The 16,624-nt window shown below is 60.7% G+C and overlaps 2 protein-coding genes across 2 annotated transcripts; both read right to left on the bottom strand.

The window, feature by feature from the left end:
• Positions 1-3,475: 3,475 nt before the first annotated feature.
• On the bottom strand, positions 3,476-6,133 carry MOGAT3 (monoacylglycerol O-acyltransferase 3). The gene is made up of 8 exons (XM_037813744.1): positions 5,851-6,133; positions 5,688-5,807; positions 5,425-5,532; positions 5,268-5,338; positions 4,786-4,990; positions 4,390-4,564; positions 3,768-3,970; positions 3,476-3,683 (listed from the first exon to the last, which is right to left on the bottom strand). Exons 1-8 carry the CDS (start codon positions 6,131-6,133, stop codon positions 3,529-3,531), a joined length of 1,320 nt encoding a protein of 439 aa, XP_037669672.1. The 3' UTR covers positions 3,476-3,528.
• A 2,171-nt stretch (positions 6,134-8,304) lies between these two features.
• PLOD3 (procollagen-lysine,2-oxoglutarate 5-dioxygenase 3) lies at positions 8,305-16,469 on the bottom strand. The gene is given in 20 exon segments (XM_037814743.1): positions 8,305-8,773; positions 9,073-9,177; positions 9,179-9,199; positions 9,498-9,644; positions 10,553-10,657; positions 11,174-11,242; positions 11,449-11,562; positions 11,653-11,794; positions 12,046-12,171; positions 12,282-12,386; positions 12,762-12,883; positions 13,093-13,218; positions 13,432-13,533; positions 13,726-13,823; positions 14,340-14,403; positions 14,557-14,669; positions 14,790-14,953; positions 15,036-15,172; positions 15,308-15,399; positions 15,764-16,469. Coding segments are annotated over 20 exon segments (2,229 nt in total). The 5' UTR covers positions 15,882-16,469; the 3' UTR covers positions 8,305-8,614.
• Between the last annotated feature and the right edge of the window lie 155 nt (positions 16,470-16,624).

Raw genomic sequence — 16,624 nt, 5'->3', positions numbered from 1 at the left:
AGAAAGCACAACCAGCCCTTAAGGAGAAATCTCCAAAGAATACATGAATAAGAAGAATCAACTTTAAATAGCTGCAAGCCCAGAGAACACAAAGCTATCTTATGACAGTCCGTTCAAGAATGTTCTGTTCCCCCTTCCCCTGCTTTTAGCAGGCTCCTAGAGGAGAGTCACAGCACAGACCCTTAGGATTTTGGAGTCAAGCCCTGCCAATCTCTGCAGATAAGTACTCTCCCTTTGAGAAACAGCTTTTGGCTTGCTACAGGGCCTTGGTAGAGAAAGAATGCTTAACCATGGGCCCCCAAGTCACTGTGAGACCTGAGTTGCCCATCTTCAACTGGGTGTTGTATGACCCACCAAGCCATAAAGTTGGGCATACACAGCAACACACCATTATCAAATGGAAGTGGTATATATGAGATTGGGCTTGAGTGCGCCCTGAAGGCACAAATAAGTTACACGAGGAAGTGGCCCAAAGGCCCACGGCCCCAACTCCTGCCTCATTACCTTCTCTTTTCCAACCCACAGCTAAGGCCTCTCGGGGAATTCCCTGTGATCGGTTGACTGAGGAAGAGAAAACTTGGCCCCTGGTTTACAGACGGTTCCGCGTGATATGCAGGCACCACCCAAGAGTGGACAGCCGCAGCACTGCAGCCCCTTTCTGGGACATCCCTGAAGGACAGCAGTGAGGGGAAATTCTCCCAGTGAGCAGAACTCTGAGCAGTGCACCTGGTTGTTCATTTTGCTTGGAAGGAGAAATGGCCAGAGGTGTGTTTGTATAGCGATTTATGAGCTGTGGCCAATGGTTTGGCTGGATTGTCAGGGACTTGGAAGGAACACGATTGGAAAATTGGTGACAAAGAGGTCTGGGTGAGAGGTATGTAGGTTAACCTTTCTGAATAGGCAAAAAAAGTGAAGATATTTGTGTTCCGTGTGAATGCTCACCAGAGGGTGAATTCAGCAGAGGAGGATTTTAATCATCAAGTGGATAAGATAACCTGTTCTGTGGATACTGGTGGGACTCTTTCCCCAGCCTCTCCTGTCATTGCCAAATGGGCTCATGAGCAAAGTGGCCGTTGTGGAAGGGCAGAGGTTGTGTCTGGGCTCAGCAGTATGGACTTCCACTCACCAAGGCCCACCTGGCAACAGCCAGTGCTGAGTGCTCAATCTGCCAGCAGCAGAGACCCACACTGACCCTGATATGGCACCATTCCCCAAGGTGATCAGCTTGTTAGCTGGTGGCACGTTGGTTACATTGTACCACTTCCATTATGGAAGGGACAATTCTTATTGGAACAGATGTGTACTCTGGATATGGGTTTGCCTTCCCTACAAACAATGCTTCTTGCAAAACTACATCCATGGACTTACAGAATGCCTTATCCACCATCATGGTATTCCACACAGCATTGCTTCTGACCAAGGAACCCACTTCACAGCAAATGAAGAGTGGGAATGGGCACATGCTCATGGAATTCACCAGTCTTACCATGTTCACCATCATCCCAAAGCAGCTGGATTGATAAAATGGTAGAATGGCCTTTTGAAGACTCATTTATGGTTCCAACTGGGTGGAAACACCTTGCAGGGCTGGGGCAATGTTTTTCAGGGAGCTATATATGCTCTAAATCAGTATGTACTCCATGGTGCTCTTTCTCCCATTGCCAGGACTCAATGGGGTAGAAATGAGAGTGGCACCACTCACCATTACCCCTAGTGATCCACTAGAAAAATGTTTGTTTCCTGTGCCCATGATCTTATGCTCTGCTGCTCTAGAGGTCTTAGTTCCAAAAGGAAGGGTGCTTCCACCAGGAGATAAAATGATGATTCCATTGAACTGGAAATTAAGACTGCCATCTGGCCACTTTGGATTCCTCCTGCCTTTGAATCCACAGGCAAAGGGAATTTTGGCTGAGGTGACTGATCCCGATTATCAAGGAGAAATGGGACTGCTACTGCACAATGGAAGTAAAGGAGAGTTTGCCTGGAATTCAGGAGATCCCCTACGGCGTCTCTTAATACCACCATGCCTTGTGATTAAAGTCAATGGAAAACCGCAACAACCCAATTCAGGCAGGACAACCAATGGCCCAAACCCTTCAGGAATGAAGGTTTGGGTCGCCCCACCTGGCAAAGAACCACGCCAGCTGAGGTGCTTGCTGAGGGTAAAGGGAACATGGAAAGGGCAGTGGAAGAAGGTGGTGATAAATACGAGCTACAACCACTTGATCAGTTGCAGAAACGAGAATGTAAGGGTTACGACTATTTCTTCCTTGTTTTGTCATGAATGTTTGTATTTGTACATTAAGCAACTACCTTTGTCTTTCCTTGCTTATCCCCTTATCACATAAGTTGTATTAACTTTATGCCATGGTATTTAAGTTATAGGATGTCAAGTTTAAGAGTGAATATTATCCAAGGACTTGAATCCTCTTCTGGGGAAAGAGTCAGTGCATTTCTGGTTGTAGGTAGGACAGTTAAACTATATTAGACAATAGTGTGACTGTTATTGTCTTTTAGGGATTAAGCATGGTTTAAGGAGATGTGAATGAGTGCCAAGCTGACAAAGGGTGGGCTGTATTGGTTAATTTCATGTGTCAACTTGGTCAGGTGATGAACACTGGCCTGATTGTTACTTGAGCACATTTTGGGGCTTTGAGTCATCAGTTGATTGCATCTATGGCTGATTACATCTACAATCAACAAAGGAGCTTGCCTTCAGCAATGAGAGGAGTCTCCTCATCCCATCAGTTGCAGCCCTTAAAGGAAAACTGAGGATTTCATCCAGTCAGAAAGAATTTCTATCTCAACTTCAGCCAGCCAGCCACTCCTGGGGAATTCAACGTCACCACTGAGTTCCCAACCATGGCCTGCCAGACGGAATTTGGATCTGTCAATTCTCATGGTCTCATGAGCCATTTCCGGTCCTAAATCTCCTTCTCTGGAGAGCCCTGACTAATACACTGGGTTTGCAGAAGGCCTTGATGCCGAGTGAAATAAATCCCTGATATAGGATGGGGAGGAGGTGCAGAAAGAAGCTATGTATGAACTTGACTCTATTCTTGTTACCACTGGGGATCATCCCCACCCCCCATCTTGTTAAATGCCCCGACCAAGCTCAACTTTTTTATCATGGCATGCCACTAGCCAGTCTACTTCCTCCACCTATCTAATCCATACTCACTTGTTGAAGCCTCCCCTTTCTCAACATTGTCCTGTTGCCCTCCAGCTCTTTGCTAAGCAGGTGCCTTTATTTACTGAAGTAGAAGGGGCCCGCAAAAGGAAGAGATGAACCCAAGGTCACGCGACAAAGTGAAGGCTCGATGCTGCGGACGATTCAGGGTGGTGACACCCAGCCGTAGCACATCAGAGAGCGAGCATGAACCAGAGTGGACCAGGTGTGGGTAGGCGGGGACCAGAGTCTCGGATGTAGGGGTGGGAGAGAGCCAGCTTTTATTGGAGGGATGGCGCACGGCTGATGGAGGGCTCAGCGCTCCGGCTGTGGGGGCTCAGGAAGAGCCGAGGCCAGGGCTATATAAAGGTGAGGTGGGTAGAAGCAGGGACACCATAGCTTTCCTCGTGCTCCTCAAACAGCTGCTCCAGAGCTTTCACGGAGAGCGCGTGGTAGTGGCTGACCTTCTCCTCGGTGGGGTTGAGGCACTGGGGCACCGGGATGGGGTGACCCACTGCAGGGAGACAACGGAGAGGTCAGAGGCCTCTGCTGCCCACCCCGCTGCCAGCAGCACCCTCCCCCAGGGGTGGGCACTCACCCACGGTGGTGATGGGCTTAGGGAAGGGCAGCAGGCCCCAGAAGTTGGCCAAGAAGATGCTGCGGCCCCAGAAAAGGCCTGGGGAAAAGCCTATGAGCCTCTTGCAGACCATTTGGGCCAGGTGCTGCCAGGAGTCTCTCTCAAAAGCCTTAAGCTTGAAGATATCATTCTCCCCAAAGGAATATAACGGCACCAGGGCGGCCCTGGGGAGGGCTGGCGAGAGGGAAGAGGGACTGTCAGGCTAGCAGCTCCTGGCTGGCCCCGATGCAGGAGATGCAGAGGGCGGCAGGCACTTCCCACTTCCAGATTCCACTCTCCTTGGCCATTGGGAGCAAACGACCGTGGCTATGAAGATCTAGAAGAAGGTACTCACATCGCTTGGGAAACGGCAGTGTACTCGTCTTTATAACAACATTATTGCAAGGCAGGTATCAGTCCCATCTCACAGGTCTCGCCTTTGAGACAGTGTGGGAAGGGGACGTGAAGGCAGCACTGGCGAGCCCCGGGGCCCTGCCCTTTGCCCCTGAAGTGACCTGGAGCTCTGGGGACCGACGCGACAGGGCCCTGTTCCCCACCACCGGGAGACGACCCGGCCCGGGCGTCCGCCCACGCGCCCACTCACCCGTGCCTCAGTGCCAACCGCACAAAGCCCTTGCGCTGCTGGAGAACGAGGCAGTGCTTGCCAGGAACTGAGTACAAGGCCTCATGGGCACCCCCAATGACGATCATCACGGCCTGCCCGCTCTGGGACCGGGACAGGATAAAGTCCAGGCTCTGACGGCTCACGGAACACATTCCTGGGGGCACGGGTACATGGGGGGCAGTCACCTCTGTGGCTCCCTAGCCCTTTACTCACTCTGCAAGGTGTCAGGGGGTCCCATGCCCAGTTCTCTCCGTTCCTCCCTCTCCAGGGGAGGATGGAGGGCACTTCTGCTCCAAAGCTATTCAGGCCAGGGTCCCTGCCCTGGGAGGGGCGATCCAGCCAGGGGGCACCTCCTCCCACCCTGCCGAGGCTCACCCATGGCCAGGACGTAGTCGCGGTAGAGGGGACTGTAGAAGAGGCCGGCCGGCCCAGCCAGCGTGCACCTAATCCCCGGGAACTGCTGGGAAAAGCTGGTGCTCTCAGTCACGTAGTTACAGAAGATCCCCGTGCACATGACGCCGTGGGGGTGCACGCCCATCACGTAGTTCTGGTTGGGGGGCAGCTCCGCCGTTTTCACCAGCTTTGGGGTGTCGGGCAGGATGGAGGGAGGGAGGCACAGAAGGCAGGAAGGCAGCTGAAAACAGCCGCCCTCCGCCCCAATAGACTTCAGAGCTCAAGGTCCTGGGATGGGATTGAGGGCACAGGGGACCCACTTTGGAACCCCGTGCTGCCCCCTGCCCCCTGCCCCATCACCTGAACTGTCACAGCCTAGGCTCAGGCTCCAGGATAAGGGGGTTTGGGGTGGATCTGGGTGGGAGGTGGGGGAGGGGAGGGAGGCAATCTCTGCGGATAGTGACCTTGACAGGAAAATAGCTCTTTTGCAGTTTCCAAACTGTCCAGTTCCTCACCCAGTTGAAACGCCTTCCACCTGTGGGCAGGGAAATATGGGTGAAGGAACCTCTGGGGGCACCTTCCCCACCATCTCCCACTCCCCGGGCCATGTCCAGAGCTCACCTCGATTGGGGGTGTCCCAGTCCAGATAAAACCACACGAAGTAGAAGACAGAGAGGAACCAGAAAGGGGTGAAGAGGAGGTAAAGGGTGACAAGGGAGGACAAAACGCCTGGGTGCCAGGTGAGAGAGAAAAGGAGCTAGCTTTATACGCACCCCCCCCACGACCATCCCCCGCTCCCGGCCGTTTCCCTCCAGCCTCTCCCCTCGCCCTCCACCCCCGGGGGCTCTCCATCAGCACCTCCTTTCGCCAAGGCCGCCTCTCACCCAGGAAGAGGAAAGAAAACGCATAGTTCAAGGCGGCCACCCTTTCCAGCTGCTGCCTGAGCAGGGTCTTCACGGTGGGGGAGGCGCCCGGGGCTGTCGCAGCTCCCATCCCCGTAGCTCCTTTCAGGCCACAGGCCGGGAGGACCCCCCCCGGAGGACACACGGTGGGCTCGCGGCCCGCCTGGGGAGGCTTGCTCGGCCGAGGAGCCGGACTCGCCCTCCAGAGCGTGTGCGCGGGTGGGAGACGCGAAGGACATTGGATCCGAGACCCCCCCGACGTCTCCGAGCTCCTCCTCGCACTGATCTTTCAACTTCTTCGGTCCGGGGATTTGAGCCGGCCGCGGGGCGGGCGGGGCTGGGGTGGGGTAGTGGGGTGCGCCCGGGGCCCTGCGGTGGGGGGGCCTCCAGAAGCAGCTGGGGAGCCCGGCGGCGGCGGGGTGCGCCATCTCCAGGGCGGCCCGTCGGGTTCCCCGCCCCGGCCCCGGGCCCGGCTGCAGGTCTCAGGGTGGGGCAGGGACCCCTGGATGCCGCGGCCCCTCTCCTCGCCGCGCACAAACACACAGACACGCGCGGCTGCCCCTCCCTTTAATGTCCCCCCCCAACTTCCCACCCCCCAGTCACCGAGGGGACCGCGCAGGGCGCCAAGAGCCCGGCGCTCGCCACGGCGCCGCGGAACCCCCACTGTGGGCGGGACGGGAGGCGAGAGGGGGCGGCCGCTCCGATCCCGCCCCACCCCCGGCGCCGCCTCCCGCCCTCCCCCGCCCAAGCCCGGAGGGGGAGCACCACCGCCTCTCGCCCCCGGGCCGCGCGGCCGCCTGGACCGTGTTCAGGACTGGGGGCTTTGCCAAAGTCCGGCCTGGGGGTCGAGGCCAGCGGGGCCGAGCCGGGCCTGGACCCGGGATCCCAGGCCCCGACCCCCGACCTCCTCCTTCTGGCTGGGTGCAGCTGGTGGCCTTGGTGCAAAAGTTGCCAAAAGCTCTCATGACCAGAACCAGGTGAGGGTGGAGGCTGAAGAGGTAGTAGCGGGAGGGATCCAATTCTATGGTTTTCACCAGCTGTGGTGCTCAGGGTGCACACCCCATCCTGACGGTGAGATTGGGCTTTGGGAGTTGGTGTTCCCAGGGGTGTATTCTGAAGCCCCCTTCCCCGCCAAGCACACTGTCCTCCTCACCGTGATGGGGAAGTAATCACCACCGGAAATGCCTCCTGACTGCCCCTCCGGCCTGGGGTGTGTCCCTGTCTCCGCAGAGCCAGACCAGGTAGGGGACCGCTAGGGCCCAGGCCCTGCCTACGTGCCAGCAGGAGCACAGCCAGGCACTCCTGGGCTGGAGGAGGGAGGGCCGCACTCAGGCCCTAGGCCCCCACCCCTCCCCGCCCTTCCCTGCCCCCAGACTCCTTCAAGCCAGAGAAGAACCCTTCCTTGGGGAGGCCTGGCACCCACTGCACCCCTCAATCCCCCTGGTCACAAGCTCTCCCAGAACAGCTCTCTGTAAAAAGTCACGTCAGTGGCACCATAAGCAACAGAGGACAGGCCTTATGCTCAGCATGCCCGGCGTATGGTAGATGGTCTGTAAATGAATGGTGGGTCTGTAGGAGACCAGCACCCAGGATGCACTGCTCAGGCGGGGGTGCCTTCTGTCCCTGAGCCCCGCCACCACCTCGTACAGACTTGCCCATCCAGGGACCTTGCCAAGGAGGGGGCAATCTCCTGTCCCTGCCCAGCCCACCTCCACCCACCATTCATTTATAGACCATAAGGGCGATGGGGTTGGGGTGAGATGGACTCAGAAGTCTAGGCAGAGAGAGGCTCTGTGCACACAGAAAGATAACTCAAACAGGTGAACAGCCTCACCTGCCTGCCAGGAAGGAAGCCTGGGCAGGTGTTTCACCAGTAGGCAGGTTGAAGGAAGGACCTGCTGACAGCATGTGAGCTGGAGTAGATGAGTTGAACAGGCCTGATGAATTTTTAAAGGCTTTGAGAGGAAACAGTTGGGAAATAAGTCCAGAAAGGTAGTGCAAGTCCAAGCTAAGGAGCGTGTCCTGCTGTCCGCAGTGCATCTGGAGGCCAGATGCTCTCAGGAGGTCTCTCTCTTCTCTTTCAAGTCTGCTTCTCAATTCCCCTCTCCTCCAGGAAGCTTTCTTGGGATGCATCTCCAGGGGGTCCCCTTTCCTGATCCTGTTGAACGAAGACAGCCTGGCGCCGGCCTCTCTCCTGCCTCCCCTCTTTAGAACACATGCTTCCGGGGGGCACTTTCTTCTCCTGGTCCTGTCCCTGGCGCCCAGCTCAGGGCTGTGCTCCCTTTATGCAGAGAGGAGGTGCCATCCCCAATGAGATAACCAGGGAGAGGGGTGTGGGGCTGAGGCGTGTGGGAACGGTGACATCGGAAGTCCCTCCCTTGGCCGGGCCCTCCTGATGCGCTTTGCCCAGCTCAGACAACAAACAGGAGTGAGAAAATGGGACAAGGGAAACTTCCGGGCCTGGCATTCTTCTTCTGCCCTGCCCTCTTCTCCGCCCTTCCTCTTTGGGGTGGATCGGGGTCCTCCTCTGCTCCGAGTGATAGGAGGGGATATGGGGTCAATAGGTAGATGGAATAAGTCAGAGAAACGGACTCGAGAGTTACTTACAAATCCTCTTTTATTGGGGGGAGGAGAGAGGTTGAGAAACCTTAATAATTTATCACACAAGGAACCCCCAGAAGGCCTCCCCCCACGAGCACCTGGGGGCTGAGGGGAGAGGAAGGGGGCACGAGCTTCCTGAGACGGCCCTGTGTCGTGGGTTAAGGCAGCACATTCATCCTGGGCTCGCGGAACACGCACACAGGATGTGAGGAGACGGACAGACCCTGCCCCCTCCAAGGATGGGGGACCAGACCCAGGCCCCCCAAGAAGGCACAATGGCGGGGGAGGTTTGGCAGAGTGGTTGAGTGTCAGGGGTCGACGAAGGACACCATGATGTAGCGAGTTCCCCGGGTGGTGGGCAGCCCCTCGTGGTAATGAGGTGAGGGGCGGCCGGGGTGCAGGAGCCCCCAGCCCTTCCGCGGGGTCGAGACCACGCAGTCATAGCGCAGGAAGCGGCAGCCCCCTCCCTGGGGAGAGGAGAAGGGAGCAGAAATGGAGAGTAAGCAGATGGGGGGGGACTGGGGGGACAGAGAGGCAGACCAGAGGGATGAGGGAAGGGGCAGATACAGGGGCTGGGGGGCTCGGCAGGCATGGGGGACACAGGAGGAAGCGGGGGGCAGCTGGACCCAGAGATGCCACCCACAGGATAGCTGAGGATGTGGAAGGTCAGGCAAGGGGCCGGGAGGGCAGCTGGGGGGTGGCCGGGGGATGGGGATGAGGTACGGGGGCCCTGGCAGTGCCCTGAAGTGGCAGGGGTCGGGCTGACCTCATAATCCAGGCCCTTGTGGTTGAGGGCGACATTGAGGGGGTAAGTGGCGGCGTCGTGGTGTGGCCGCAGAGAGGGCTGCTCGTCCGGCCGGTAGCGGACCACACAAGTTCATCACGGCCCGGGCCTGTGGGGCGTGGGAGAGGAGGCTGGAGGAAGGGCCACGGGGACCAGGTGTCTCCCAAGGAGAGGTGGCCCCTGTCCCAGGGAGGCCCAAGGGGCCCCCGAGGGAGTGGCAGCTCCCTAGGCCCCCGCACCGCCGAGGTCTCGCTGCTAACTGGCTTCGGAGCCGAGCTGTGTCCCAGCCCCCTGCTTGCTGCCCTCCCGCGGTATCTCGGTCCCGAGACCTGGAAGCATTGGGCCTCTTGGGGCGAGGGGAGTGGGAAGGTGCAGGGGGGCAGGCAGGGGCAGGAGCAGTGGCCCACCTTGGTGTGGTATCCCGGAAAGAGGCTCTCAGTCATGGGCCCCACGTATGTCCTCAGCAGTTGCAGCCACTGGTCCTCGTAGCCCACCTGCTTCATGTGGATGTCCACGGTGGGCACGTTCTCGTAGCCCCCAGCCAGCCTGGAGTCCTGTGGGCAGCAGGCACTGAGCCACCCCCTCCTCCTCCCTCCTGCTCCCAGGCCTTAAAACCTGTGTTTTCTCTTTCTGGAATGGTCTTCTTTACCACCCCTTGGCACAACTCACTCTGTCTGGTCTTTTGAGTCTCAGCTAAGATGTTGCCTCTTCTGTGAGGCCCCTTGGATCCCCCCAAGACTGGGGCTCCCTTTGCAGCCTTTAGAACCAGGGTTGTCTCCCCGACCCAGGCGCCAGAAGGGCTGAGCTTGGCGTGTGCAGTTCAGCCGCTGTACTGCCTAGTTCAGGGCCTGGTCCCTAGGACATGCCCAGTACGTGCTAAATGAATGAATGAATGAATGAATGAGTGCAGTTGTGCCCCCTGTAGTCTCCACCCCTTGGGGACTATTAAGGGTTGAATTGTATCCTCCCCCAAAAGATCTGCTACAGTCCTAAGCCCCAGTCCCTGTGAATGCGACTGCTTTTGGAAAGAGGGTCTTTGCAGATGTGACAAGCTAGGCTGGGGTCACCCTGGGTTAGTGTGGGGGCCCTTAACCAATGTTACCGACACTCTCGTAGCATGGGGAGAATTTGGACACAGACACAGGGGAAGGCCTTGTGAAGACGGAGGCAGACTGGAGTGGTGCGTTTACAAGAAAGGAACGCCCAGGGCTGTCAAAAGTTGGAAGAGGCCAGGGGGACCGTCCCCTGGAGCCATCAGAGGGAGCGTGTCCGGCGGACACCTCCATTTGGGCCTCCTGGCCTCTAGAACTGGGTGAGAACATGTTTCTGTGGTTTTTAAGCCCCCCTGGTTGGTGGTGCTTGGTCCCAGCAGCCACAGGGGATGGACCCAGGGACCCCCACTCTGGGCACCTCCCTCCTGCGGGGGCCCTGCGTCCTCTCCACGTTGCCCCGGCGCCCTCACCTCGTGCCGGCCTCCTGACCACTGGCCGTAGTGCTCCATTTCCTCCACCAGCTCATCGCACATCTGCTCCGACAGCAGTGGGAACCAGAACACGTCTGGGCACGGCTGAGGAACGGGGCAGGGAGAACGACGGGGCTGGGGCGGTGCTTGCAGAACAGGGAAAGGGGACAGGTGGCAAATGGAGGTGAGAAAAAGCAGGGAGGGGACAGGGGGAGCTGGACAGTGAGGGAAGCTGGAGAGACGGGGTCAGAGCTTGGGAAGGGGCCATGACTAGGGCTGGGGGATGGGGCGGGAGCGGCTGGGACGGAGGGTGGGCACGGGGCTGAGAGCCATCTGGCAAACCCCAGGTTCCAGGACAGTGGTTTTCAAACTTCTTTACCACCGGGGATCCCTTTTTAAAAAATATAATTTTACTCATAACACCAATATACCCAACAAGCAAAACAGAAGACACTGAGGGTTAGCTGTCTGTCCAGCCTTTGTCTTCCTCTTGCCCCAGCAAAAACCCATACGGCACCCCTAAGGCACCCGGGGGAACCCAGTTTGAAAACCACTAATCCAGGTGGTGGATCCAAGAGGCAATGGCCATCGGGGTGGTCGGGGGACCTGTGTGGGGCTCACCTGTTCCACAAACCCCTTGTCTTCAAGGGCCCGGCTGTAGTTTTTGTGGATGTACTGTTCTCTCCAGTCCTGGGGGCACGGGGGATCGGGAGAACATCCCTTACAGGAAGAGCCTCTTCACCCACCTGCGTCCCACCCAGGAAGCCCCAGCCCCGGTCCGGCCCCCTCCCCAGGCTGTATCAGGTCCTGCCCAGGGGGTGCCCCTCAGCCTGCACCTCCTCCTTCAGGGCAGGGTGGGGCATGTGCAGTCTCCATCTGGGGGGAACCCCACTCACGAGGGGGTTGTCGAAGATCTGCCAGAGGTCGGGGTGCAAGTGGTCGATGTCATAGCGAGAGGTGGCCAGGAGCCGGCCAAACTCATGCTGATTGCTGAGGTGGAGGAAGATGCCCTGGGGAGGGGCGGAGGCAAGGGTGACAGGGACCTGAGATGGCCGCCCCCCGCCCCCCAGTCCCCCAGCCTCGGACCCCCGCCTGCTCACCCTGTCCCGGAAACTCTTGCAGAATGCCATGTCTGGGTCGGCCTCGCTGCCCGAGAACACCTCCCGCTGGGGCAGCTCTGTCCGCAGGGTCTCCCCCCGGATCACGTAGGCCTGGGATATGTAGGGCACGTTCCACACACCCCTGGAAGCCCCCGGACGGGGGGGGGGGGGAGGCTGAGTGGGTGGCTCCCCCAAACCCTGCCCAGTTCATCCCAGGAGCCCCTTCCCTCAGGGCACCTCACTCTCCGAAACAGAAAGCCCCCCTCACTTCCCCTGCCAAGCACGGCTGGGCCCCCCACTTCATCTCCCACTCCCCGCACCAGTGCCTCGGCGCTGAGATTGGGTGGCTCGGGAGCGGGTGGGGGGGCGGGGGTGCCGGGGCTGGAGGCTCACACTCGTTTCCGCTGCACCAGCTCCACGTAGTCCTCTGAGCGGGCGTAGTACTCATCGGGGCTCAGGGCCCCCCAGAAGTTGGACCACAGCTTCCCGTGGCGGGACAGCATGGGAGCTACCACCTTCCTGTGGACGGGGCTGCGGTGAGGGCCAGGCCGCGGGCGTGAGGCGCCCGGGAGGAAGTGGGGTCCCCTGGGGACTCTCTGGGGGCTCTGGGGCTGAGCCGGGCAGGTGACCTGTTGTCCTCAACGAGGAGGCGCAGGGTCTGCCTGTTGGTGATGACGGTGTCGGCGTCCAGGCTGAAGTAGAAGTCGCACTCGGGGTCCTGCCGACAACTGTCCCTGGAGGTGACAGACCAACAGACAGATGAGCTGGACACGGGGGGCGGGTGGGGGAAGGGGGGGGCCGTGGGCTGGCTGGAACCCCCCACCCTCTGAGCAGAAGAGGAGGGACCTGGGGAGAAACATCAGCAAAAGGAGAGGAGATGAAGGAAGACTGAGGTGAGGAAGCCGTGGGTTCCCTTCCCAGCACCCCCAGGTTCTCACCTGTCTGGGTGAGGGGGGTGGAGGAGGGATGGGGCATGTGGGTGCCCGGGAGGGTGCCAGTATGGAGGCTGGGGGACTGGCGAGTGGAGAGGATACAGCTAACGGTCGGGGAAGGGTGGGTGCAGCGGGTGGCGGGACCCTCCCCGGCCCCCCACCCCAATGGAGACTCACATGGCCATGTCTCTGGCCTCGCCGGGGGTCAGGGCCTCCTCCGGCCCCACCAGCTTCACCGCTGAGAAGTGGTCCCGGAGCTGCGGCCACGAGTCTGCCACATGAGGCTCGTGGTATACCTCCTGGAGAGGGCATGTGATGGTGGGCGGGGGGCTGAGTGGGGGGGCTGCGGCGTGGGAGAGGGGCTGGCAGTGACTGGAAGGGGCAGAGGTTTGCAGGGACTAGGGGTGCAGGAGAAGCCTTGGCTGGAGGGAGCTCTGATCAGGGCAGGGGTTGGGGCGCTGGGGGGTGCCCAGAAGGGAGAGGCCAGCTGGGGGTGGTGTTGTCTTACGTTGTTGTGCAGAAAAAGGGTGACCCTGTCTGGGGGGTAGTCCAGGAGCAGCAGCCGCTGCAGGAAGCGGGGCAGGAACGGGGTGGGCTGTTCCACGAACACGGCCAGGAGCACCCGGGGGGGAGGCTGGGAAACGGCGCAGGGCAGGGGTCGGAGGACAGCCCAAGACCGTCCTCAAGCCCCCCCTGGCCCTGCCCCAGGGGCTGGCTGCTCTCCCAGGTTTGGGGCGCCCAGGAGCTCTGCAATCCTCCCCGCCCACTACTGCGCAACATGTGCTTCCTGTCTTGGCGCCCCTGCTCAGGGTGACCGATCTCGGGCCCCCCTGCACCCCCTCCTCACCTGCCCCCCCGGGAGTGTTCTCCGGTCCTGGTTGCAGAACCCACAGCCGCCCTCAGGGGTCCAGCCGTTGGGGACGTAGTTTCCCAGGTAATTCAGCTGGAGCTGTCGGGGGGAGATGAGACGGCGAGTGGCTGAGGCAGAGGAGGCCAGGGGAGGGGACCTGGGCCAGGGGCTAGGGATGGTGGGCAGACAGGCAGGGGGACAGGGCAGGAGGGAAGGAGCAGGGCCCTTGCAACCTCTCCCAGCACCTGGGGATGGGCACTGGGGTGTGGAAGGGCATAAGCCATCAGGTACCTTGGTGGGCCCGTTGCCGTGGACCACAACGGGGAGCGTGTCGTAGGCCACATTCCGGATACGCACACGATTCCGATCAAACTTTAAAACCACCTCATCTGGGGGAAGAAACACCAGGTTTTAGACTCCCTTTGTCTTGAGACTGCCAGGCAACCGGTTCTCCTAACCATGGGGTATGGAGAATGCCCAGTTTCTCCAGGGGATGAGGGGGTGCCTGCCTCAGTGCTCCTGATCATGGCTCCGTGGGGGCAGCGGCAGGGCTCTGCCCAGCGGCTGCCACCCTAGAGAGCTCCGCCACTCACTGCCCGAGAGACCCTGGGTGAGCCTCAGCCCTCAGCTCCTCACCTGTGAAAGGCTGCAAACCCCAGAACCCCCCAGTAGGACAGCTGAGTCGAGGGATACTCCATAAGTAAAGCCCTGGCCCACTGCCTTGGCACACAGTGTGTTCCACAGATGGTCGCTGTGACCCGACAGCACGGTGCCACCTCCTGCCAGGCGCTCCGATGTTGGAAGAGGTTAACATAACTGTGGACCCCCCAGTTCCACCAGGAGCCCCTCCCAAATGCAGCAGCAGAGGACTTTTATCACCCACCTCTGACTGCCTCTGTCCTCACCTAAAGCCCCGTTGAGGTTCTGGAAGATCCGGGATTTGTGATCCAGATTGAGGCTGAGTTTTTCCTGGATGGGATGAGATGGGACAGGTCACTAAGGCTGGGGGTGAGGTGTCATTTCTTTTCCTCCTCTTGACATCTACCCCCCATGCCCTCACCCCTTCCCTCCCATTCAGCCACAGCCTCCCACCCCCACCCGAGAGCCGCAGGCCGACCCCACCCTCAGCCCCGGGTCCAGGTAGAGGCGGGTGTAGAACAGTTGGTCGTCGTCGTCATCCTTGTACTTCCACTGGCGGACGATCTGGTGGATGGTGGGGGCGAAGCCGATGAATCCTGGGGAGGGGGAAGGGGAGGCGCTGACCCCGAGACCCCCCTGGTCCCAACGCCCTCTCCAGCCCTCAGGCGCCTGGAACACTCCGAGCGCCCCGCTCCTGCCCGCTCTCTGCCACTCACCACCGGAGTTGAGGAAGCGTTTCCCCGCGCCCACCTCAGGGTACTGCTCCGCCAGCCCCCACTCGGGCCAGCAGAAGCCCTCGGCGGAGAAGAGCAGGCGGCTGCCGCTCTGGACGAACTTCTTCAGCAGCTCTGAGGGGCTGCCGGCCAGGATCACATCGTAGCTGGCCGGGGAAGGGGAGGGTGAGCGGGCTAGCCTGGAACCCTCAGCGTCCTTGCTCTCTCCTCACCCCCCGGCCCCTTTACCTGTCCACAAACATGATGACCATATCCTGGCGGTCTGCGTATTTCTCCATTTCCTTCTTCAGCCACCTCACCTTCTGGCCTCCACCAACCGTTCTGGCCACATCCCCCCCTCGCCACTCCTTTCCAAGGCCCAGGGTCTGCGGGGGAAACCGGCCACGCCAGGGGAGGGCTCAGCGGCCTAGGTGGTACCTCCTGACCCGGCTGATGTGGGGACCCAGGCCCCCAACCCTCAGCCCACCCTCCAGGGGCCGCAGGGCTCTCTCCCTCCTCACCCGCACGGTGTAGTTGAAGAACTCCGCGGTGCGCAGGAAGCGCCGGTACCCCTCCGTCTCGGCCGTGGCCACGGTGATCACCAGCAGCTTCTCTGTCGCCAGCCAGGAACTGACTCACGACCCACTCGCCCAGCTCGATTCCCTTCCAGCTCCGCGCAGGGTCCCTTTCCCCTCCCTCTGCCCCCACTACTGGCTCTTTCTCTTTTTCTTCCCGTTCCCTCTTAAACTCTTCCCACCCAAGCGCGAGTGGGGTAGGAGTGACACCCCGGAATTCGGGGGCAGTTCGCGTGGGGACGCTGGGAACCTCAATTCCGGGCGAGGGGCCGAGGGATTCCGCCCCAAGGAGGGCGTAGGGCCGGAGAGAGGCCGGCCGCCCCCTCGAGTCCCCGACCCCAGGATGGCAGACACGTCACCCCGGCCTCCCTCACCCGGGCCGGGATCTCCCCGTATTCTCACCGGGGTTGACAGGGTCGCTGCCCCGGGGACGGTCGGAGGCCGCGGCCACAGGAGGTGGCGACGGCAGCGGCAGCAGCAGCAAGAGCAGAAGCCGGAGTCCCGGTCCCGGGGAGGCCATGGTGGGAAGCGGGCGGGGACGGCACCCAGGCCCGGGCCGGGCTGCGGCCGCGCGCCTGGATCCCGAGCCGAGCGGGGTCTCTGGAAGGGAGGGGGGCGCCGGGCGGGCTGTGGGGCCCTGCGGCGAGGAGGAGCGGGGCTGGGGCTCCGCCCAGGAGAAAAAGCGTAGCCCGAGGCCACAGAAAAGTCGAGATGCCCGCGCCGCGGACAAGGCGAGGATTGTCCTGGGGGCGGCGCGCGGCTGCGGGGAGCGTGCGGAGGCGGCGCCGGGGGCCCAGGACTCGGGGCCCAGCCAGCGGGGCCGCCACCCGCGTGACAGATGAGGAAAACGAAGCCCGATCGGGGAAGTGACCCGTCGCCGCGAGTCCGGCGGCGGGCGGAGGCGGGTCCTCGCCGCGGCCAAGCCCGGAGCCCCAGGAGGAAGACGGGGAGGGCGCGCGGGTGGGGCGCGCGGAGCAGAGACGAGTCGAGGACCCGGCGGGCAGGGAGGGCGCAGGCCGGGGAGTCTGCGGCGGGTCCGGGGCCCGACGGGAGCTGGGGCTTGAGCTTTCGTCACGGGGCCACTAGGGACTTCTCGGATTTCCCACTCAAGCCTGCCCACCGCCGTGGGAAGTCCGGCCCACCCGCTCTACTGCCCCGCGGAGAAGCTCCGGGGGCTGCTTTTGCCATGGTGGCATCATCAGAAGGCCCCAAAGAGAATGACGTGTCCCGAAAGACCACCGATAGCACCTCTTTAAAATGACC

This window comes from Choloepus didactylus, chromosome 21, assembly GCF_015220235.1.
Source record: "Choloepus didactylus isolate mChoDid1 chromosome 21, mChoDid1.pri, whole genome shotgun sequence".
In the NCBI taxonomy this organism is placed as follows: Eukaryota; Metazoa; Chordata; class Mammalia; order Pilosa; family Megalonychidae; genus Choloepus; species Choloepus didactylus.
The sequence above is the reverse complement of the archived record's forward strand: the minus strand, read 5'-3'. Positions and strand labels throughout refer to the sequence as shown.

Excerpts from the sequence above, each read along its gene's own strand:
- MOGAT3 (XM_037813744.1), bottom strand. The coding sequence starts at position 6,133 with ATGGCGCACCCCGCCGCCGCCGGGCTCCCCAGCTGCTTCTGGAGGCCC. Across the intron at positions 4,991-5,267 it reads AGAGCTATTTTCCTGTCAAG|CTGGTGAAAACGGCGGAGCT; the intron begins GTCACTATCCGC and ends GACACCCCAAAG. Across the intron at positions 3,971-4,389 it reads CGGTTGGCACTGAGGCACGG|GGCCGCCCTGGTGCCGTTAT; the intron begins GTGAGTGGGCGC and ends AGCCCTCCCCAG.